The sequence below is a fragment of the Oncorhynchus mykiss genome, chromosome 1, assembly GCF_013265735.2.
Source record: "Oncorhynchus mykiss isolate Arlee chromosome 1, USDA_OmykA_1.1, whole genome shotgun sequence".
Classification (NCBI taxonomy): domain Eukaryota; kingdom Metazoa; phylum Chordata; class Actinopteri; order Salmoniformes; family Salmonidae; genus Oncorhynchus; species Oncorhynchus mykiss.
In genome coordinates this window covers 73,027,010-73,052,175 of record NC_048565.1, presented here as the reverse complement: position 1 = coordinate 73,052,175, position 25,166 = coordinate 73,027,010, and the positions used below count along the sequence as shown (strand labels likewise).

The 25,166-nt window shown below is 46.4% G+C and overlaps 1 protein-coding gene across 4 annotated transcripts in view; it reads right to left on the bottom strand.

Moving 5' to 3' along the window:
- The window catches only part of LOC110528891 (protocadherin-15), a 267,645-nt gene that overhangs the window by 31,661 nt on the left and 210,818 nt on the right, over positions 1-25,166 (bottom strand). For all 4 annotated transcript variants that reach the window (XM_036984917.1, XM_036984912.1, XM_021611090.2 and 1 more), the window contains 3 exons: positions 3,256-3,365; positions 2,656-2,796; positions 1,135-1,262 (listed from right to left, as the gene is read on the bottom strand). In XM_036984917.1, coding sequence (XP_036840812.1) covers positions 1,135-1,262; positions 2,656-2,796; positions 3,256-3,365 — 379 coding nt within the window. The remainder of the gene's footprint in view (positions 1-1,134; positions 1,263-2,655; positions 2,797-3,255; positions 3,366-25,166) is intronic.

Genomic DNA, 25,166 nt, shown 5'->3' with positions numbered 1-25,166 from the left:
AGATATTAGGCCACTGACAGTTGCTGGGCCCAACGTGACTGTGAGTGTCACGGAGCCTCAGGTTCCCATCAACTCCTTTTGCCTTCATCATGTCCAGATGAAACTAAGCTCACGGAACAGATTGCAAATCAAGATTTAATATCAGTCATATGTGAAGTCCCTCTCTAGCCTATATAATGTATTAGTTTCATTATATCAGACAGCATAAAAATAAAAAAAGCTTCATATCCAATATAGTGTTTGTCTCATGAAAGACTGGACTGAGTTTTTTATATGCCACAATAGTGGACGGACTTGGAAATGTGTACATCTCTGTTCAGTTTGGATAAATAAGGACTTGCAAATGGTTCAGGTTAGGAATGGTTACGGTTAAAGTAATTACACAAATCTGAGCTCAAGGGTGGCTTCTACTCAAACAATAGGACTTAAACCGTACAATCATACAATATTGATAGTGGAGCGCAAGAGATTTATGCAGCAGGAGCTACAGTATACTGCATCCCAGAGCATGTACGTGCTGCCGATTGTTTTCAAATGACTATGTGTGCCTCTTTGGTATGTAAGGTGCTACCAGCTGAGTCACACGTAAAGGAATGTTCACGTTACAGAGCCATACCACCTTCAATGTAAAACAGACTGATAATCTGGACTGATCTTTGACCACGGTCCAATTGGTGAACTGTGATTATATTACATCCCACCGTTATATTAGATCCCACCAGTGAATAGAGGAATGGAGGGAGGAATGGAGAGAAGGATGGAGAGGAAGATGAAACTGAACTACAGAGAGTGGCTCGAATGAATTTTGCCACCATGACTGAACAGAATGGAACCGACAGGGAGGATAGGGATGGAATCAGACCGCATATGTACAGTACTGTGTTTGTGTGCGTGCGTGCGTGATGACACAATCTCTCTAATCATTAATTGATTTTAGACCGACCAATGGACTGCAGGGACGTGAGTAGCATTAAGGATGAGTTTTGACTGGCTTACGTCAGAGTACAATCAGAGTCCGTCAGAGAATTGAGTGTCAGACAGCTTTCTCAACATGATCTTCAGTAGATGTGTATGTTTATGCGTGTGTGTTAAGACAGTAGCATATAAGGAGGAGTGTGCGAAGGCCTTTCTCACCACTATCTTCAGCACAGACGAGAAGGTCTTGGCGTCTTCAGCCACGCCACCGATGTAGAGCTTTCTGGTGAAGACAGGCGGGTGGTCGTTCTCATCCCGCACCTCGATAAACACCTTGGCTGTGTTGGCTGCAGAGTTAAAGAGGAGGGACACAGTCACATTTTAGACATGAGGCATATTGTCTTATCCACTTTCCTTGACGTTCCTCTACAGTACACCCTATAGTTTAGAGGGGATCAGTGTTGGTAGGAAAGGTTCCAGTTCATGATCAAATAATCAAATATGTTCTCCTGTTGCAGCTACTGTGCCATTTCCATTCATATGCCAGATTGTCCTCAAGGAAAATAGCTTGTAGTAAGGATATACACACTCCGTACCCATTTGTCACTGTTTAACTTATACAGTACAAATATGTACAAACCTAGCACAACCTTACCCTGGCCCACACTGCAGTTAAGGTGAAAAATATGCACTGTCAATGACTATTTTTCTTCCAGCAGAGCACAGAAATGTAAAGTCATGCTGCTAGGGCTAAGGAGGATCCAAGGGAATAGGATGACCAAAAACACAGTTCATTAAATCACAGCACAAACACCACCGTGAGAGCCAGAGGGAAGGCACAGAGGGATACGTCAGTCGCTCTCTCTCTATTGCCTTTTTCTGTCTCTCTAAAAACGGTTTTATTCCCTCCGCGGTTTATCCATTGTGGTCTTGTGGGAAATGGTAACTTTTCAGTTACGACACACAATCACAAACAGATGTTTGCAAGTGTAGAGAAACACAACAGCATAGAGAGAAATTCAGCACACACACATAAAAAGAAAAGCATTAAGAGAAAGGATGGCTCACATGGCAGAATGGGCTTTTGAGTCTGCGTAGAGTACATTTTAATTTAGGGAAAGGGGTGGTGGGAGTGGAGAGGAGCTGTGTTAAATTAATTCTTATCAATTACTCTGCTTTATTAATAATGTGTGTGTGCGTGTGTGTGTGTGTGTGTGTGTGTGTGTGTGTGTGTGTGTGTGTGTGTGTGTGTGTGTGTGTGTGTGTGTGTAATGATGTTAATTGGGCTGTGACAATCTGACAATTACGCCCTGTTCTGCTCTGATTATTTGAACTCAATAAAGTTTTTAAAAATTATGAAAATGTACACGGTACGGTGGCCTGCTCTGCATTCCAATAAATACAGATCTATGAGGTGATGAGGGTTTATCTGAAAAATTGAGGGGGGGAAGAGTTAACCTAGCAGTTAAGAGCGTTGGGCCAGTAACCAAAAGGTTGCTGGTTCGAATCCCTGAGCCGACTACAGTAACTGAAAAATCTGTCGATATGCCTTTGAAGAAGGTAATTGCTCCTGTTAGTTCTTCTGGATAAGACTGTCTGCTAAATGACTAATAATTGTAGAAATTAATATGCTGTCAACTCCTCTGTCAAAACCAAGGACCACGGTATCTAGCTGGAAAGCTGATGTACACTTGATGTAGCCTCCCAGCCCCCTACTCCATTTCAATATCCCCCTCTTACATTTAGAGGGAACCCGCAGTTGGGCCATGACCACGATCATGGAGTCAGCCTGAACCCTGAGCACGTAGCTGGTGACAGTCTCATAATCCAGAGGCTTAGCCGTGGAGATCACACCTGTCCGGTTACTCACTTGGAACTCACCTGCAACCAACCAAAAAACAATCAGTACAACATGAGGAAGACATTGGCAGCACTCACTGACAGGATCAACATTAGATAAAAAAAAAGAGGTTACTTTTGTGTCTGTCTGTGTGTGTGCCAACTGCCAACCACAGGTTTAAAGCACTCATTTAGGACATTACCAAGTCGATGCATTAATCAGCAGATTAACATTGATGAAGACTATTGCACGTTGACTTCATAGACATGGAAATAGACTGTGATAAAAGGAAACCTCTACTGTTGTAAAAAATAGTTACTTTAACAATAGTTACTTTTGCCACAAGTAAAGCGCAGCCAATTTTTTGTTTCAGGTAATTTCTCTGCATTTTCCATGGATTGTATATTATTGCAAGAATTTAAGACAAAAATGTGACCTTTTCCTATTTTGGCAAATGTTTGTTCTATCTATGGTACTGGAGGGTACATTTCTGCACTTACCGCCTTCGTTTCCTCCCACGATGGAGTAGAAGATTGTCTGGTTCATGGCGGCTGCCAGGATGCTGCCCACTGGTCTGCCTACTGGGGCCAGCTCACTGACAGGGGCAAACCTGGAGAAAGAGATGACATCCAATATGACTAAATATCCCTGGACACATTACCACTGACAACTTCCATTGAAAAAATCCATTGTAACAAAATCCAATTCTCTGACACTCTGCGCCTTACCACCACATTTAGCAAACACATTGTTGAATATGGCATATTCGAAAATTGCACTAAAGGAGACTATATTCAAACATTCAATGATTCTACAATAGCAATTAACACTTTATCTTAGCCTGACAACTTCAAGTGAACATTACGTCGGTGTCTTCAGGTTGTCAAGATAAAAAAAGATCACAACAATGTCCTTGATATTTAACACTTCCTCTATTGTGCCCGTGAATAGCATGAGATAGCATGAGCTGTTATTTCCATGATAGGCGAGACAATGGCTAATAACAGCTAACAGCCACGGCTGACTATTACACATAAAGAATGCATTCTCATCCACATCTATGACAGATAAGCCTGTCACAGGTCTCCATAGAAGTAGCGGTTGCAATAAATAGCGCTGAATGCTAGCTTGGCAGAGTGTCAGCATGAGATGATTTAAGTTGATAATGCCATCTTACTGTGTGTGCTTTCGTAATACTGTCAGCGAGCGTGTATGTGTGTCTCGTGTTGCTTCAAGACTAGTTTCACTTCAGCCTACAGTCAATCATGTCAAGAGATAAAAAGCCTCCCTTGTGAAAGCTTTGAGGGGAAAAGTAACGATCAAATCACAAGGTGTGGGAGTCGTATTCTATTATATACACTAAACTCCATTCGGTGTCAGGGTTACAGAACCTTCCGCAGTAGAGGAAGTGAAAGATAAAGAAGCGTCTCCCAGCTGTAAACCATATTGGCAACCCAAGGCCGTTTAAACCACTGCGTCAACGCTGTCATTTCCTTACTCCTTCTTGTCTTCCCTGACCCCCATGCATTTTAAAGCATCCATAATAAAGCAAACCTTCAGGTAAGAACAAACGTCAAAACAGTCAGACTTTCACTCCAGGGGTTTGTTCTTGTGTTTTAATAGCACGGCTCTTCCATATAAAAGCGATTTCATGAGAGGAACCAAAGAGGAGACAGCCTCCATTTCCCATATTGAACATGAAGGTCAGTGTGAGGCATTTGCACCTGGGGGAATGGTATATGCATCTTCTTTACAACATCTGGCTTTATTCACGAGACACATACAGTAAGCATATGAATATTAGTACAATAATAGAATTAGAATATCAAGTACAATTAGAAATACCTAATAGAATATCACTACCCCTGCTAGACAACATGCAATAATCATTTGACTGTCAGGGAGATAAACTGAAGAAGTGAGAGATGAAAGTGTCTTTTAGGCTTAGAAAACAATCTGTATTTCAGGAAACAATGTCTTGAGAGACAGAAGGTCAATGGTCATTTTGATACACCATGTGCAGAAATCTGTAAGATTTCAGTTGAGACAACATAACTTCCTGTGTACTTCTGCAAAGCATGGACATTAAGTCCTGACATTGAACAAATTCCAGGATCACATCAGTAAGCATGCAAAGATGAATAAATCACAGCTCCAATCCACACCTGGGCTTTTGCTGTCGAAGCCTTTCAAAAACATTTCTAATAATACAGACCCTCCGCTTAACACTCACTACGAATCAAGGCTATCCATATGAAGTGTTCTCTTTGCAGAAGCTTGAAGAGGGACAACGGAGAGAGACTTGGCAAAGGCCAACACAGACTACATGACTCTGGGAGTTGCTAGAGTTACGATATCAGTGAAGGAAATACACTGGGGGCTGGTGGAAAATGTGCCCCTTGAAAACCAGCAAGACACTGGTTGGGGAAGGTTGGCATGTCTGTAACTCTAGTTAGGGGTAACACTATACATTGAGTGAACAAAACACAAGAAAACCTTCCTAATATTGCGTTGGAACGTTTGAATGGCACACATACACAATCCATGTCTCAATGCTTAAAAATAATTTAACCTGTCTCCTCCCCTTCATCTACACTGATTAAAGTGGATTTAACAAGTGACATCAATAAGGGATCATAGCTTTCACCCCGGATTCACCTTGTCAGTCTATGTCAAAGAGCGGGTGTTCTTAATGTTTTGTACACTAAGTGAACATCAGTACTGTGTACTAATGACTCTGTTGCCCATTGCCACTAATGTGTAGTAGGAGTGCAGCTACAGAGCGACAGGCTTACAGGGTTGAAGCTAATATATTGTTGCCTGGACCTGAAGTCAAACATTGGGTGAGATTTTTGTGAATTGAGGCTAATGCTACGATACGTGCTAAGTGCTGCTACAGTAGCTAAAGCTGCGTGATCATGCTCTCCGTAACCGATGTGACTAAAACCTTTAAACAGGTTAACATTCACAAAGCCGCAGGGCCAGACGGATTACCAGGACACGTACTCAGAGCATGCATTGACCAGCTGGCAAGTTTTCACTGACATTTTAAACCTATCCCTGACTCAGTCTGTAATACCTGCAGCAGACCATCATTGTCTCTGTGCCCAAGAACGCCAATGTCATGTTGTGTCTTGTCTCTGTCCTTTCCCTTCACCCTGTCTCCCTCTGCTGGTCGTTGTTAGGTTACCTTTTCTCCTCCTCTTTCCCCCAGCTGTGCCTTGTCTCCTCCTAACCACCTCGTCACCCCTTTTCCCACCTGTTCCCTTTTTCCCTCTGATTAGGTCCCTATATCTCTCTCTGTTCCTGCTCCTGTCCTTGTCGGATTCTTGTTTGTTGTGTTTCATGCCTGAACCAGACTGTCGTCATGTTTGCTGTAACCTTGTCTTGTCCTGTCGGAATCTGCCGGTCCGTCTGAGCCTACCTATGTTTGGTAATTAAAGAAGCTCTGTTTAAGTTAATTCGCTTTTGGGTCCTCATTCACGCACCGTAACAGAAGAATCCGACCAAGAATGGACCCAGCGACTTCGGATCCTCTCCACTCAGCCGTCGGGATCCAGGGAGCGATGCTAGGCAGACACGAGCAGGAATTGTCTGCTGCTCGACATGCCGTTGAGACCCTGGCCACCCAAGTCTCCAACCTCACAGAACAGGTTCACCATCTCCGCCTCGATCCACCGGCCACTTCCAGGGCTTTCGAATCTCCGGAGCCCAGAATCAATAACCCGCCGTGTTACTCTGGGGAGCCCACTGAATGCCGCTCGTTCCTCACCCAGTGTGATATTGTGTTTTCTCTCCAGCCCTACACTTTCTCCAGGAGCACTGCTCGTGTCGCCTACGTCATATCTCTCCTTATTGGACGGGCTCGTGAGTGGGGCACGGCAATCTGGGAGGCAAGGGCTGAGTGTACTAACCAGTATCAGGACTTTAAGGAGGAGATGATACGGGTTTTTGATCGATCTGTTTTTGGGGAGGAGGCTTCCAGGGCCCTGTCTTCCCTATGTCAAGGTAATCGATCCATAACAGACTACTCTATTGAGTTTCGCACTCTTGCTGCCTCCAGTGGCTGGAACGAGCCGGCTTTGCTCGCTCGTTTTCTGGAGGGTCTCCGCGCAGAGGTAAAGGATGAGATTCTCTCCCGGGAGGTTCCTTCCAGCGTGGATTCCTTGATTGAACTCGCTATTCGCATTGAGCGACGGGTTGATCTTCGTCACCGAGTTCGTGGAAAGGAGCTCGCGTTCTCCGTTGCCCCCCTCTCCGCATCACTACCATCTTCCTCTGCCGGCTCGGGTGCTGAGCCCATGCAGCTGGGAGGTATCCGCATCTCGACTAAGGAGAGGGAACGGAGAATCACCAACCGCCTCTGTCTCTATTGCGGTTCCGCTGGTCATTTTGTCACTTCATGTCCAGTAAAAGGCCAGAGCTCATCAGTAAGCGGAGGGCTACTGGTGAGCGCTACTACTCCTGTCTCTCCTTCAAGATCCTGCACTACCTTGTCGGTCCATCTACGCTGGACCGGTTCGTCAGCTTCCTGCAGTGCCTTAATAGACTCTGGGGCGGAGGGCTGTTTTATGGACGAGACCTGGGCTCGGGAACATGACATTCCTCTCAGACAGTTAAAGGAGCCCACGGCCTTGTTCGCCCTGGATGGTAGTCCTCTCCCCAGGATTCAGCGTGAGACGCTACCTTTAACCCTCACTGTTTCTGGTAATCATAGTGAAACCATTTCTTTTTTAATTTTTCGTTCACCTTTTACACCTGTTGTTTTGGGCCATCCCTGGCTAGTTTGTCATAATCCTTCCATTAATTGGTCTAGTAATTCTATCCTCTCCTGGAACGTCTCTTGTCATGTGAAATGTTTAATGTCTGCTATCCCTCCTGTTTCCTCTGTCTCTTCTTCACAGGAGGAGCCTGGTGATTTGACAGGGGTGCCGGAGGAATATCACGATCTGCGCACGGTGTTCAGTCGGTCCAGGGCCACCTCTCTTCCTCCACACCGGTCGTATGATTGTAGTATTGATCTCCTTCCGGGAACCACCCCCCCCCCGGGGTAGACTATACTCTCTGTCGGCTCCCGAACGTAAGGCTCTCGAAGATTATTTGTCTGTAGCTCTTGACGCCGGTACCATAGTCCCCTCCTCCTCTCCCGCCGGAGCGGGGTTTTTTTTTGTCAAGAAGAAGGACGGGTCTCTGCGCCCCTGCATAGATTATCGAGGGCTGAATGACATAACAGTGAAGAATCGTTATCCGCTTCCTCTTATGTCTTCAGCCTTCGAGATCCTGCAGGGAGCCAGGTTTTTCACTAAGTTGGACCTTCGTAACGCTTACCATCTCGTGCGCATCAGGGAGGGGGACGAGTGGAAGACGGCGTTTAACACTCCGTTAGGGCACTTTGAATACCGGGTTCTTCCTTTCGGCCTCGCTAACGCTCCAGCTGTCTTTCAGGCATTAGTCAATGATGTCCTGAGAGACATGCTGAACATCTTTGTTTTCGTTTACCTTGACGATATCCTGATTTTTTCACCGTCACTCCAGATTCATGTTCAGCACGTTCGACGTGTCCTCCAGCGCCTTTTAGAGAATTGTCTTTTTGTGAAGGCTGAGAAGTGCACTTTTCATGCCTCCTCCGTCACATTTCTCGGTTCTGTTATTTCCGCTGAAGGCATTAAGATGGATCCCGCTAAGGTCCAAGCTGTCATTGATTGGCCCGTCCCTAAGTCACGCGTCGAGCTGCAGCGCTTTCTCGGCTTCGCGAACTTCTATCGTCGTTTCATCCGTAATTTCGGTCAGGTGGCAGCTCCTCTCACAGCCCTTACTTCTGTCAAGACGTGCTTTAAGTGGTCCGTTTCCGCCCAGGGAGCTTTTGATCTCCTCAAGAATCGTTTTACATCCGCTCCTATCCTTGTTACACCTGACGTCTCTAGACAGTTCGTTGTCGAGGTTGACGCGTCAGAGGTGGGCGTGGGAGCCATTCTTTCTCAGCGCTCCCTCTCTGACGACAAGGTCCACCCATGCGCGTATTTTTCTCATCGCCTGTCGCCGTCGGAACGTAACTATGATGTGGGTAACCGCGAACTGCTCGCCATCCGGTTAGCCCTAGGCGAATGGCGACAGTGGTTGGAGGGGGCGACCGTTCCTTTTGTCGTTTGGACTGACCATAGGAACCTTGAGTACATCCGTTCTGCCAAACGACTTAATGCGCGTCAGGCGCGTTGGGCGCTGTTTTTCGCTCGTTTCGAGTTCGTGATTTCTTATCGTCCGGGCTCTAAGAACACCAAGCCTGATGCTTTGTCTCGTCTCTTCAGTTCTTCAGTAGCCTCCACTGACCCCGAGGGGATTCTCCCTGAGGGGCGTGTTGTCGGGTTGACTGTCTGGGGAATTGAGAGGCAGGTAAAGCAAGCGCTCACTCACACTCCGTCGCCGCGCGCTTGTCCTAGGAACCTTCTTTTCGTTCCCGTTCCTACTCGTCTGGCCGTTCTTCAGTGGGCTCACTCTGCCAAGTTAGCCGGCCACCCTGGCGTTCGGGGTACGCTTGCTTCCATTCGCCAGCGTTTTTGGTGGCCCACCCGGGAGCATGACACGCGTCGTTTCGTGGCTGCTTGTTCGGTCTGCGCGCAGACTAAGTCCGGTAACTCTCCTCCTGCCGGCCGTCTCAGGCCGCTTCCTATTCCCTCTCGACCGTGGTCTCACATCGCCTTAGATTTTGTCACCGGACTGCCTTCGTCAGCGGGGAAGACTGTTATTCTTACGGTTGTCGATAGGTTCTCTAAGGCGGCTCATTTCATTCCCCTTGCTAAGCTTCCTTCTGCTAAAGAGACGGCACAAATCATCATCGAGAATGTTTTCAGAATTCATGGCCTTCCGTCAGACGTCGTTTCGGACAGAGGTCCGCAATTCACGTCTCAATTTTGGAGGGAGTTTTGCCGTTTGATTGGGGCTTCCGTCAGTCTCTCTTCCGGCTTTCACCCCCAGTCTAACGGTCAAGCAGAACGGGCCAATCAGACTATTGGTCGCATCTTACGCAGTCTTTCTTTTCGCAACCCTGCGTCTTGGTCAGAACAGCTCCCCTGGGCAGAATACGCCCACAACTCGCTTCCTTCGTCTGCGACCGGGCTATCTCCTTTTCAGAGTAGCCTCGGGTACCAGCCTCCGCTGTTCTCATCTCAGTTCGCCGAGTCCAGCGTCCCCTCCGCTCAGGCTTTTGTCCAACGTTGCGAGCGCACCTGGAAGAGGGTCAGGTCTGCACTTTGCCGTTATAGGACGCAGACTGTGAGGGCTGCTAATAAGCGTAGAACTAAGAGTCCTAGATATTGTCGCGGTCAGAGAGTTTGGCTCTCCACTCAGAACCTTCCCCTTAAGACGGCTTCTCGCAAGTTGACCCCGCGGTTCATTGGTCCGTTCCGTATTTCTCGGGTCATTAATCCTGTCGCAGTTCGACTTCTTCTTCCGCGATACCTTCGTCGCGTCCACCCGGTCTTCCATGTCTCCTGCATCAAGCCCGTCCTTCGCGCCCCCGCTCGTCTTCCCCCCCCCCCCCCATCCTTGTCGAGGGCGCACCCATCTACAGGGTCCGTAGAATTTTGGACATGCGTCCTCGGGGCCGTGGTCACCAGTACCTCGTAGATTGGGAGGGGTACGGTCCTGAGGAGAGGAGTTGGGTTCCCTCTCGGGACGTGCTGGACCGTGCGCTGATCGAGGATTTCCTCCGTTGCCGCCAGGTTTCCTCCTCGAGTGCGCCAGGAGGCGCTCGGTGAGTGGGGGGGTACTGTCATGTTGTGTCTTGTCTCTGTCCTTTCCCTTCACCCTGTCTCCCTCTGCTGGTCGTTGTTAGGTTACCTTTTCTCCTCCTCTTTCCCCCAGCTGTGCCTTGTCTCCTCCTAACCACCTCGTCACCCCTTTTCCCACCTGTTCCCTTTTTCCCTCTGATTAGGTCCCTATATCTCTCTCTGTTCCTGCTCCTGTCCTTGTCGGATTCTTGTTTGTTGTGTTTCATGCCTGAACCAGACTGTCGTCATGTTTGCTGTAACCTTGTCTTGTCCTGTCGGAATCTGCCGGTCCGTCTGAGCCTACCTATGTTTGGTAATTAAAGAAGCTCTGTTTAAGTTAATTCGCTTTTGGGTCCTCATTCACGCACCGTAACAGCCAAATTAACCTGTCTAAATGGCTATTGCCCCACAGCACTCACATCTGTAGCCATGAAATGCTTTGCTGGTCAGGGCTCACATCAGCACCATCATCCCAGACACCCTGGACCCACTCCAATTCACATACCGCCCCAACAGATCCACAGATGACGCAATCTCTATTGCACTCCACACTGCCCTTTCCCACCTGGACAAGAGGAACACCTATGTGAGAATGCTGTTCATTGACTACAGATCAGCATGCAACTGCATAGAGGCCTTCAAGCTCATCACTAAGCTAAGGACCCTGGGGCTGAACACCACTCTCTGCAAATAACTGGATCCTGGACTTCCTGACGGGCTGCCCCCAGGTGGTGAGGTTAGACAACAACACATCCACGACCCCGACCCTCAACACGGGGCCCCTAAGGGGTGCGTGCTTAGTCCCCTCCTGTACTCCCTGTTCACCCATGACCCATGGACTACACGAAATGAAGAGCTAAGTCCGCCCCCCATTCACATTGACAGGGCTGTAGTGGAGCAGGTCGAGAGCTTCAAGTTCCTGTGTCCACATGACTAAGGATCTATGATAGTCCACACACACCAACACAGTCACCATGTGCAATGCCATGCATCGGCTGGAGTGGTGTAAAGCTCGCCGCCATTGGACACTGGAGAAGTGAAAACGCGTTCTCTGGCGTGATTCACGCCTCCCCATCTGGCAGCCGACGTACAAATCTAGATTTGTCAGATGGCAGGAGAACGCTACCTGCTCCAATGCATAGTCCCAACTGTAAAGTTTGTGTAGGAGGAATAATGGTGTGGGGCTGTTTTTCATGGTTCGGGCTAGGCCCCTTAGCTCCAGTGAAGCAAAATCGTAACATTACAACATTACAGCTCCAGTGAAGCGAAATCGTTGCAGCATAACAGCATACAATTATATTCCAGACGATTCTGTGCTTACAACTTTGTGGCAACAGTTTGGTAAGGCCCTTTTCTGTTCCAGCTTGACATTTCCCCCTGTACACAAAGCGAGGTCCATACAGAAATGGTTGGTCGAGATTGGTTTGGAGGAACTTGACTGGCCTGCACAGAACTCTGACCTTAAACCCATCGAACACCTTTGGGATGAATTTTAACGCCGAGCCAGGCCTAATAGCCCAAAATCACTGCCTGACCTCACTAACGATCTTGCGGCTTAATGGAAGCAAGTCCCTGCAACAATGTTCCAACATCTAGTGGAAAGCCTTCCCAGAAGAGTGAAGGCTGTTTATAGCAGCAAAGGGGGGGCCAACTCCATATTAATGCCGGTGAATAATGAGATGTTCAACAAGGAGGTATCCACATACTTTTAGTCATGTAGTGTATCTACCTTAATTACCTCAATTACTACATCGACTCAGTACTGGTACCCCATGTGTACAGCCAAGTTATTGTTACCCATTGTGTATTTACTATTACTTTTATTATTATGCGTTTTACTTTTCTATTATTTCTAAAATGTTCTTCTCTCTGCATTGTTGGGAACGGCCCATAATTAAGCGCTTCAGTTTTAGTCGACACCTGTTATTTACGAAACCTGGGACAAACACAATTTGATTTGACTTAATTGAGGCTGTGACACGCTACGCTAACATGCTGCTTTCCTACTGAGACCACACTCAGCGCAGAGCGGCCAGAGTTGACTGGTTGCAGTCGCACTCAAAATCAGCTTGGCCCGAGGGTGTTAGCGACTGTGAAATCCCAAAGGATGTGTGTGTGTTTGTCTGTGTGCTTGCATGTGTGTGTGTGTGGTGTGTCTGTGTGTGTGTGTGTGTGTGTGTGTATGAACAAGACCGAATTCTGCAACCACCCCCAAAACTGAACTACAAAGGGACAACAACAAGTCAAACCAGAGAGGGACGTGGCGAACAAGGAACTTAAATTAGTGTGAGCCAAAGAAGTCGGTGTATTCTAGGATTCAATTATACAGAGAAGGGACAAAGGGGGCTGATTCCATATTTAGATAAGATGAACAGGACAATGAGGAGGGAGAGAGAGAGAGAGAGAGAGAGAGAGAGAGAGAGAGAGAGAGAAACTGAAAAAGAGGCACCGGCACCAGAGAGAGGAGACGGTAAGAGAGAAAAAGAGACAGAAAATTAGAAAGAAAAACAAGGGAAGAAAGAGACTCTCTCCAATGTGTCAGTGTGAGAGAGTGTGAATGACATGCCAGTGTGCAGAGCGTCACACAGAGGTGTCAGCGGGTGCCAGGCCCTGGGGCCAAACTCAGAGTGACGTTGACGAGACATGGCAGAGGAGTGCAAACCATGCTGTGTGCCACAGGGAAGAATGTTACCGTGCCCCTTCAATTCAAGGGGCTTTATCTCTCCCTCATTCTCTCTCTATCTCTCTGTAGCCTGTATTGCATAAGATAATGTGTTGAGTGAACACAGTGGGTCTGAAGCCCAGAGGACAGAGTGTATGAGTGTATATGAGTATATGATTCAGGTCATAGGTCACTGGTAAGGTCTCTCGACACAAATTCGTATATTGCAGTACATGAGTCTGAAAGCCCTATGTACAGTTAGCACTGCGTAAAACATTCAAAACCACTGTGGGTTATCATAAGAACCACACTCATAAGCATTGCATGGACATTCATAAATGTTGCATACATCCAGAAGCGGATATGTTACTGCATAATCTTTCTGTGCCTGGTGTTGTTGACACAAGCCGACACCTGTATTTTGTTCAGTATTTATGTATTAGGCAGTGTTTGTGAAGGTGATAATTCTACATAGTTTATGACTATGTTAGATCAGTGTTAAATAAGCCTAAAGGGGCTTTATATCAAAGTAGAACTGATTTATTCAACGCCTTAACTTGGTTCAGGAAGTGTTTTATTATCCTGCACCAGCTTAACCTGAGACTGACTGATTGACTGGATATTTGGGTATTAAAAATATGGAGGGATATACATTGTACATTCAGATCCATAAGACAACACATTCAGACTGACGTGGCTTCAGTAAATTACACATGGAAAGTTAGTATCTCCTCTCTGTGGTTTTGCCATTTACTTGCTCTTTATTGTTGTTTTTGACTGCATTGGGACTTTAAGAAGGGACCTTTTGAATCCAGGCTCCATACAGTACCTTCTATTAAGAGGACATGCCTTATTATATTAGGCAGCCACAGCACAGGAAATTCAGTCATGCTGCAAGATTTGCACAGGGAATAAGCCTAATCCATTAACCTACACCTTACATTTTCAAAATTTCATTAGTGTATTTTTACACACCAATCCACTGGCTGAATACTAATAAGGTGCTATTATCAAATGCCAAGGGCAGACTCACAGGTGTTGAGTTGTGTCCCAATGTGACTTCTAACAACAACGTCAGTGAGCTGTATTTGTTAGCCTCCTTTACAGGCTACGGTTGAAAGTTGAAGCCAATTCAATGTTATTCATTCAGGAAATAATGATCATATGAATACAATCATGCCCGCTTTCTATTAAAAATGTGACAATAACTTGACCCCAACCCTTGGTGAACAAAATTAATCCACACTCTTAAATCATTTTTCCCAAATGGCTGTTTACACCAACCCTGCAAGATACTGTATACTAAACCAGTAAAAGTTGAAGCTAAAATCACTATTAAAATGATGCAATACTATTACAGACCCCTGTGTTGCAGCATGCTTCAGGGACTGAAAAGAGAACTTTCTAAATGAAAGGTAATACTTAGACACGTACTGTACTGAGAGAGATGGAGAGGAATGGGGATGGAGACATCGAGGGGAGCTGATCACCAAAACATTTAGGGTTTTAAGTAGAGGTCGACCGATTAATCGGCATGGCCGATTTCAAGTTTTCATAACAAATCGGTAAGCGGCCTATTTGGACGCCGATTATGGCCGATTAAATTGCAATCCACGAGGAAAGTGCAGCGTCAAAAGAACCTTGTGGCTGCAAGGAGCCTAGGTAAGTTGCTAGCTAGTATTAAACTTATCTTATAAAAAACAATCAATCTTCACATAATCACTAGTTAACTACACATGGTTGATGACATACACCCTGTAACTGAGTCAGGTTTGTAGGCCTTCTTGCTCGCACATGCTTTTTCAGTTCTGTCCACACATTTTCTATAGGATTGAGGTCAGTGCTTTGTGATGGCCACTCCAATACCTAGACCTTGTTGTCCTTAAGCCATTTAGCCACAACTTTGGAAGTATTGTGGCGTACAGCAGGTCAGCCACCAGGGGGAGACTCATTGAGGCCTGGTGACAGACGGAGTATGCTAGGTCTCGACGGGCTCTCCGGACAGGACTAATTGGGGCTGATTGGGAATTTGTGAGTAATCAAGGGTGATTGCTCACCAGCTGTACAAGTCCCATAAAGCACACAGGGGAGCGACAAGGGGGGGAGGACTCCCGCATAGGTGGGGACGGTAACAGGAGGGAGTTCAGTTTTTGATCCCCACAGGCTACAGCAAGACCCGGAGCCCAGAAGACGGTATCCCGGAGAGGGTCTCTTGGGAGAAACCTATTCTATTATTTTGGACTTTTATTTTAATAAACACCTTTGAAACTGAGCTAATACTACCCTGTCTATGTCTGATCTGTGTAAACATTTTGACCCAACCCCCTGGTTTGCCACAGAATGCTTGGGGTCATTGTCCATTTGCGACCAATCTTTAACCTCCTTAACCTCCTTCTTATGGAGGTGGTCCCTGCACAGGGATAGCTCAGCGGAAATTTCAGAGCGCCACCTATAGTACTTTACTTAGTACTCGTTAAATCTCAAACTTTCATTAAAACACACATGCAAGGTACTGAATTAAAGCTACACTCGTTGTGAATCTAGCCACCAAGTCAGATTTGTAAAATGCTTTTCGGCGAAAGCATGAGAAGCTATTATCTGATAGCATGCACCCCCCAAAATACCAGCACGACACGTAAACAACAGATTTTGCGGTAGCCGGCACTACCCAAAACGCAGAAATAAAATATAAAACATTCATTACCTTGGACGAGCTTCTTTGTTGGCACTCCTATATGTCCCATAAACATCACAATTGGGTCTTTTTCCCGATTAAATCCGTCATTGTATACCCAAAATGTCATTTGCTGAAGGCCAGTCTGATGCTGCAAAAAGTCCATTTACAAGACGCAACGTCACTTTTTAAAATTACAAAAGTCGCCTATAAACTTTTACAAATCACTTCAAACGACGTTTCTAAACCAACTTTAGGTATTAATAAACGTTAATGATGTATCAAATTGATCACGGGGACGATCTGTATTCGATAGCAGCAAGTCTGGAAAACATCGTCCATTTTTTCAGTTTCACAACATACTGTGGTGCGCCAGAAGAAGGGAGGGGTCTATTCGTGTTGTAACCAGGGATAAATGATTCTGATATTGATAGCAATGGTGACATCGTGTGGAAGCTGTAGGCGTTTACAGGGGGTTCGCATATATTTTCTCTCGTCTTAAACAATTCATTGAATGGCGGACGAATATTTTGTTTTTGTTTTTGGTAAACAGTTTTACCAGGGATTTTTACTCCTAAACACGTTCTGTTATAGCCACAGACCCGATTTAACCAGTTTTAGAAACTTCAGAGTGTTTTCTATCCACACATACTTATCATATGCATATACTATATTCCTGGCATGAGTAGCAGGACTTTGAAATGTTGCGCTATTTTTAACAAAAAGCTGCGAAAATTCGCATCATCCATAACAGGTTCTGATGACTTGAGATGATGCTTCAATATATCCACTTCATTTCCCCACCTCATGATGCCATCTATTTTGTGAACTGCACTAGTACTTCCTGCAGCAAAGCACCCCCACAACATGACGCTGCCACCCCCGTGCTTCACGGTTGGGATGGTGTTCTTCCGCTTGCAAGTCTCCCCCTTTTCCCTTCAAATATAATGATGGTCATTATGGCCAAATTGTTCTATTTTTGTTTCATCAGACCAGAGGACATTTCTCCAAAAAGTACGATACTTGTCCCCATGTGCAGTTGCAAACCGTAGTCTGGCTTTTTATGGCGGTTTTGGAGCAGTGGCTTCTTCCTTGCTGAGCGGCCTTTCAGGTCATGTCGATATAGGACTCGTTTTACTGTGGATATAGATACTTTTGTACTGGTTTCCTCCAGCATCTTCACAGGGTCCTTTGCTGACGTTCTGGGATTTATTTGAACTTTTCTCACCAAAGTACGTTCATCTCTAGGAGACAGAACGCGTCTCCTTCCTGAAGTATGATGGCTGCGTGGTCCCATGGTGTTTATACTTGTATACTATTGCTTGTACAGATGAACGTGGTACCTTCAGGCGTTTGGAAATTGCTCCCAATTGCTCCCCATGAACCAGACTTGTGGAGGTTTACAATTCTTTTTCTGAGGTCCTGGCTGATTTCTTTAGATTTTCCCATGATGTCAAGCAAAGAGGCACTGAGTTTGAAGCTAGGCCTTGAAATACATCCACAAGTACACCTCCAATTGACTCAAATGATGCCAACTATCCTATCAGAAGCTTCTAAAGCCATGACATCATTTTCTGGAATTTCCCAAGCTGTTTAAAGGCACAGTCAACCTAGTGTATGTAAACTTCTGACCCACTGGAATTGTGATACCGTGAAGTATGCGTGAAATAATCTGTCTGTAAAGAATTGTTGGAAAAATTACCACTAAGAACAGACTAGTAACATTTTTTAACTCAAAATATGCTATTCTGTTCGTTTGAAATACATTTTCTTAGTACCATAATGTGTCTTAAACAATTATTAATGGACTTAGTGTAATGGTGTATATTAAATCGATTTAATAGACTGTGAAAATAGATACCCCAAGAGCGTCTATTGGTACTCGTTGAGGCCCAGCCATTCTAGTGTTAACTGTAAACGAATAAAATTTTTCGGTCTTCTATTTTACTCAATTGCAATTAGACTCGATATTTCCCCTAAGTACGTCTGAGTGAACACTTTTCCAAATCTCCTCCTTCTGGCCTACTGAGAAAAGTGCAGTGTCAGTGCAGGCCTAGTCCAAAGCAAAGCTAGCAGATATTAGCACAGAATAGTGTTTATTTTGCTGACTGACAAGCTTGGTAAGCCGATTTAACAGTCAAGGCTGTCCAAACAAATGACTCAGAAATCCACCAAAGAACATGAGCCTATTGCCCTCTTCTCAAAGTATTGTGCAAGGCAAGTGTCAGCATGCAGAGGACAGCATTTTGTATCCCATCATATGGATTATTTTTCACTGTCTCATTTAACACACATGGGGAGGCCTCTGTCAAATGGAGGGATACTGTGGCCAGCTATGACTTGGTTGTTTGTCCTAACCTGGCCGTGGTGCCTTGTAGACAGACAAATGCCATTATCCATGGCTGATGACAGGACTATCTAGCATGCATGCATGCACAGACATTCACACAAATGTGTACATTTTCGTGACTTTTTGGGGATCAAAAAATTATTCCCATTCAAAATCCTAATTTCCCTGATCCCACTTGTGACCGATGTAAGCAGGCTCCTGCTATTTTATTACACATGTTTTGGACATGCCCAAAATTGACAGATTTCTGGATATCATTCTGCCTTTGTTGCATTATTCAGAGAGGCACCACTGGAGGCCCCTCTAAACAGTTATATGCAGTGGCACCACTGGAGCCCCCTCTAAACAGTTCTATGCAGTGACACCACTGGAGGCCCCTCTAAACAGTTATATGCAGTGGCACCACTGGAGGCCCCTCTAAACAGTTCTATGCAGTGGCACCACTGGAGGCCCCTCTAAACAGTTCTATGCAGTGGCACCACTGGAGGCCCCTCTAAACACTTCTATGCAGTGGCAAACTGAGTTTAAATGTATTTGGCTCAGGTGTATGTAAACTTCCGACTTCAACTGTTGTCGCTACCATCTCCTCTTTTTCGGAAGTACAGAACCAGAGAGAAGTTTTTCTAAAGGTTTGTCTGTAGTAGCATTGACCTTCTGTGGACAGTGTGATGTGAGCAGCGTCTGCTACTTAGCACCTGTATACAGTATGACTGACCTAAGATGCCTGTCTGCTTTGCAGGGTGAGATAAAAGACAGCACCTTTGAGTCTTCAGTAGAATTTCAATCACACACCGCAGGTACAAAAAAGTCACACAATATGTATGGCCATGGATAATCCTTTACTGTTAATGTGTGTAGCCTACTGTGTGGGTGGTGTGTGGGTTAGTGTGTGTGTAGTGTGTGTGTAGCCTGCTGTGTATGCCCACATATGTTAATGTCTGTTTTAGAAAGAAAATAGGACAAAGATCAGAGAAACAGTGTGTTGAAGGCAAGAGTGTAAGACAGAAGATAGAGATTGATTGAGCGTTTATGTGTGTGGGCGAGCACATTACAGCACGCATATCAAAACCAGAGACAGCAGTCTGTTATGACAACCAGGGATCAAACAAATTATCGGTATGTTATTGAACTAATACGCAAGACTGATGCAGATTCTCTCTCTAAGCGGTGTAAAAAATAACTTGTGCTATGCATAAAAGGTTTATGGGTAGAGGCCATTCTACTTAAGCCAACAGGTCTCTCTATTTGAAATCGACTGAACAGTTTTTATTAGGTAATTCCTTTTACATTATGAGCAACAGTTCTTAAGGCCTTTCAAAAAATAACATTTATATTCACAGGTTATTCATGACTCTTTAATGAGTTGCTAAAGGTCTGGGGGAGCTACAGTATATTAGTGGACCCTAGACAGTCCTCTATTCCAGGCTAAGGCCATTAGTAGCACCACAGAGAGTACTGAATCCCTTCTCACTGTGTGGCAACAGAAGAACATACAATGTACACCAGCACTCTCTATGGTCTAAAAACATAACAGAACAGACATTTTGTTCCACTGGGTTCAGATATCACTCAAAGGACATCTTAGATAAGCAATGTTCAAGTGCAGGAAGACAGATTCCTGTGTAGGAATACCGCACTACCGAGGAAACACTTTCTCAAGGGTATTAAAACAACGTCAGCTGTACTTTTTCTCAAAGCCTTTTTGGATAGCCACATTTAAATAGAGAGATGCTGTGGCATTTGTGAAGTAGCAAACTAATATTTACATCCTAATTGTTGACATAGCGCTGTTAATTCTCTTATTACCAGTGCAGCTGGCAGAGCTTGGTTGTTTGACAAGGTGTTTTCCTCTAGTAATACTTGATAAGGACAGCGCTAGCTACCTTGGTTTGCTATGCTAATAGCGTGTCTAAGAAGCTGACTCAAAAATGTGCTGTGGTGGGGATTTGTTCAGTGGCCCGCTGGGCTGCAAGCTAATATCACAGTGAGCGAGTCAGAGTGTCGCCAGCCACAGAGAAAGACCGCAGTCCTAAAAGTCCCTCTTAGAACAGCCACATGCCAAAAGGGTCAAAAGCTCCATTACCCCTATCCCTAACCCTTGATAGAACCAATAGAACAAATAAATAACAAACTGCTATGGGTTTGAGTTCGTTTAAAAGAGCTTTTGCTTTTGGACTAAGACAGCATTATCCTCTTGCTTAGAACACGTTTGATCCAATTAATGTTTTTGTAATTTGCTCAAAGTACATCATGTCTGGCTATATTATCCTGTCAAAACACAATTGTCATATCAAGGTCTCACCCTAGGTTCAGTGTTTTAGCTTGGTGTAAGGGTAAGACATGATTGATTAATGAAACATGATTGACATGATTGATTAAACAAGATGAAACAGTGAGCTGAGAGAAACAAAGAGAGAGAGAGGGGAGAAAGAGAGAGGAGAAAGAGAGAGAGAGAGAGGAGAGAGAGAGAGGAGAGAGAGAGAGAGAGAGAGAGAGAGAGGGAGAGAGAGAGAGAGAGAGAAAGAGAGAGAGAGAGAGAGAGAGAGAGGGGAGAAAGAGAGAGAGACAGAGGAGAAAGAGAGGGAGAAAGAGAGAGAGAGATAAAAAAAGGAGAAAGAGAGAGAGAGGAGAAAAGAAGCTGAAAGAGAGAGAGAGGAGAAAGAGAGAGAGATAGAAAGAGAGACAGAGAGTGAATTAAAATACCAATCTTAATCATGCTAGCTAGCCAAATTCAAATCTGTCAGCTAGTTTACCGTCCAGCGCCAACTGTTTACGGGTGGTAACCATAGCAACATGGCCACTGAGGCAGCTCCAGCAGCATCAGCACCAGAAGAGACCCCCCCCCCCCCCCCCCTTTTTGAATATCCAGCAGAAATCAAATCAGAGAAAGGAAGAATCAATTTTAAACACAGAATTCTGAGGGAGAACCCAGAAACTTTGTTTGCCGACTGCTCACAAAACAGGACTGTTACAAACCTGTTATTTTACCAAGACCACACTACTGCCTGGCATACAGCTGTAACCAGGCATTTCAGCTATACCACAAAAAAAGGCATCTGCAGGGGAAGGCAAACCCACATTTTTGAGGACAGGATAAGGACCAGGAAAACAGGTTTCTGACGGTAAACATGTACCAGAACGGCACTGTCATGGTCCAGAGCAGTGAGGCTGCACTCAGCTCTGTTGTGCAGGACTTCCACACCCTAACGAAGATAGCGGAAAGCAAATAAGACAAGGACAGCACTCTGACCTCTCCCCTCACCTCAATCACCCCAACAGCAGGACTATCCTCCCCCTGCCTGCCTACAACCACCAGAGCCAATACCACACTACCATTAGCCTGTTGAGAGACAGGCTGACTCTGTTAGAGGTATGGGTTACTGAGCTGAAGGAGCAGCCCCCCCAGCTACACTACCATCAGCCTGCTGAGAGACAGGCTGACTCTGTTAGAGGTATGGGTTACTGAGCTGAAGGAGCAGCCCCACAGCTACACTACCATCAGCCTGCTTAGAGACAGGCTGGCTCTGTTAGAGGTATGGGTTACTGAGCTGAAGGAGCAGCCCCTCAGCTACACTACCATCAGCCCGATGAGAGACAGGCTGACTCTGTTAGAGGTATGGGTTACTGAGCTGAAGGAGCAGCCCCTCAGCTACACTACCATCAGCCTGATGAGAGACAGGCTGACTCTGTTAGAGGTATGGGTTACTGAGCTGAAGGAGCAGCCACCCAGCTACACTACCATTAGCCTGCTGAGAGATAGGCTGACTCTGTTAGAGGTATTGGTTACTGAGCTGAAGGAGCAGCCCCCCAGCTACACCACCACCAGCCCAGACACAGAGGTTCTACAAGACCAGATCAACCAGTGCAGGACCCAGCTGAAGAACTCTGTCGAGGAGCTGAGAGAGCCTTACCACAGCGCTTGAGGAGGTAAAGGCCACCATGAGGAGAGAGCTGGTGCAGGTAAAGGAGGAGATGGAAAAGGAGTTGTCTGTCATCAAGAGAGTGCTACAGCACAGAGAACAGACTGTAGACACTCCCAGAGAGAAGCTGGAGCCCCTCACCACTCCTAACACCCCCACTGAACCACATGCCCTCCCCCCATACCGACAACACTTTACCCACACCCCCAGTCAACAAGGAGACTCACATGGGGACACCTACTGTAGAGAGAAGCTCTCTGGTCCCCCTGACACACCCCCACACACCCCTCCATGTACACAGGCCCTGTGTACTCCAGCCCCAGACCGTAAACGCACTAATCTGGTAAAACCCACTGAGGTGGCCGTCCTCATTGACTCAAATGGGAAAATCATCCAAGAAGATAAACTCTTCCCCCAACACAAGGTGTGCAAAATATGGTGCCCAAAAACACAGGATGCACTCCACATCTTGTCCCAGCCTGACTTTGGCACACCAGGCCAAATTATTATTCACACCGGCAGCAACAACCTGCGAGAGGAGCAGGAGAGAGTAGGCAGCCTGGTCAACAGGTTAGCAGAGAGGGCCTCTGAGTGGTTCCCCAACTCCCACATCACCATCTCCACTCTGCTGCCCCGCAAAGACTTTCATCCCCGTACCATTCAGAAAGCCTACTCCCGAACATGCACGTTGCTCACCACCCAACAATCACCCCAGAGCATCTGCACGACCACGCCCACCTGAAGAAGCAGACAGTAGGGATGTTTGCCAAGTCTCTAAAGGACGTGGCACTTGGTAGACGAACACCCCATGCCGCACTGGCCAGAGGACCACCCAGAGACCCCTACCAGACCACTACACCACCAAGGAGCCCCAGGCCCCTTCAACGCCCCACCAGACCCAGCGCACCCCACAGGCTCCACCCACCACCAGAGCATCACCACTTCCATCGGCTTAGCCAGACCGGACCGGGCCCAGTCTACTACCCCGCACCAGACCACCACCCCTACCAGACCAGAGAGGAAGCCCCACGGCCCAGAACTGTCCCTCCTCCACTCCACAGGGCCCAACAGCAGGACCAGCGCAGCTACGCAGAGGTTGTCAGAGGACAGGAGAACCCTGTAGGATTAAGTGAGATTAAACAGCTCCTCCAATACATCTGCACTAAACACACACACATGTGCACATACACGCATACGCACGAACGCACACACACGCACACACACGCACACACACACACACACACACATTGATTTGATCAAAATTGGTAAATATCACATTTGGTTAAAACTGAAAAAAGAACTTGTACTGACAGAAAAAGATGTGTTCCTTTGCGCAATATATATCCCCCCTCATCATATTAGGAGATTAGGAGATCTTCCCCACCCTTGAGGAAGAGACGTGCCTTTTCCAGGCCCAGGGAAATGTGCTCATCTGTGGGGACACAAATGCACGCACAGGAACACTACCTGATCTAACAACCACACGAGGGGACTGCTTTATTACAGGCCATACTGTTTCTAACTGTCTTAATCTCCCACATAGAAACAACAGTGACAACACCATCAACAAAAACGGAAGGGATCTGTTGCAGCGCTGTAGAAGCCTGGGTCTGTACTTTGTCAATGGTAGGTTACGGGGGGACTCTTTGGGGAGATTGACCTACTGCTCATCTCTTGGCCACAGTACAGTAGACTATATGATTACAGACATTGACCCTTACTCTCTCAGCTCATTCTGTCATGTATTGTCATGTTGTGTCTTGTTTCTGTCCTTTCCCTTCACCCTGTCTCCCTCTGCTGGTCGTTATTAGGTTACCTTTTCTCCCCCTCTTTCCCCCAGCTGTTCCTTGTCTCCTCCTAACTACCTCGTCACCCCTTTTCCCACCTGTTCCCTTTTTCCCTCTGATTAGTCCTCTATATCTCTCTCTGTTTTTGTTCCTGTCTTTGTCGGATTCTTGTTTGTGTTATTCATGCCTGAACCAGACTATCGTCATGTTTGCTGCAACCTTGTCCTGTCCTGTCGGAATCTGCCGGTCCATCTGAGCCTACCTATGTTTTGTTATTAAAGAAGCTCTGTTTACGTTAATTCGCTTTTGGGTCCTCATTCACGCACCGTAACAGAAGAATCCGACCAAGAATGGACCCAGCGACTTCGGATCCTCTCCACTCAGCCGTCGAGATCCAGGGAGCGATGCTAGGCAGACACGAGCAGGAATTGTCTGCTGCTCGACATGCCGTTGAGACCCTGGCCACCCAAGTCTCCAACCTCACAGAACAGGTTCACCATCTCCGCCTCGATCCACCGGCCACTTCCAGGGCTTTCGAATCTCCGGAGCCCAGAATCAATAACCCGCCGTGTTACTCTGGGGAGCCCACTGAATGCCGCTCGTTCCTCACCCAGTGTGATATTGTGTTTTCTCTCCAGCCCAACACTTACTCCAGGAGCACTGCTCGTGTCGCCTACGTCATATCTCTCCTTACTGGACGGGCTCGTGAGTGGGGCACGGCAATCTGGGAGGCAAGGGCTGAGTGTACTAACCAGTATCAGGACTTTAAGGAGGAGATGATACGGGTTTTTGATCGATCTGTTTTTGGGGAGGAGGCTTCCAGGGTCCTGTCTTCCCTATGTCAAGGTAATCGATCCATAACAGACTACTCTATTGAGTTTCGCACTCTTGCTGCCTCCAGTGGCTGGAACGAGCCGGCTTTGCTCGCTCGTTTTCTGGAGGGTCTCCGCGCAGAGGTAAAGGATGAGATTCTCTCCCGGGAGGTTCCTTCCAGCGTGGATTCCTTGATTGAACTCGCTATTCGCATTGAGCGACGGGTTGATCTTCGTCACCGAGCTCGTGGAAAGGAGCTTGCGTTCTCCGTTGCCCCCCTCTCCGCATCACTACCATCTTCCTCTGCCGGCTCGGGTGCTGAGCCTATGCAGCTGGGAGGTATCCGCATCTCGACTAAGGAGAGGGAACGGAGAATCACCAACCGCCTCTGTCTCTATTGCGGTTCTGCTGGTCATTTTGTCACTTCATGTCCAGTAAA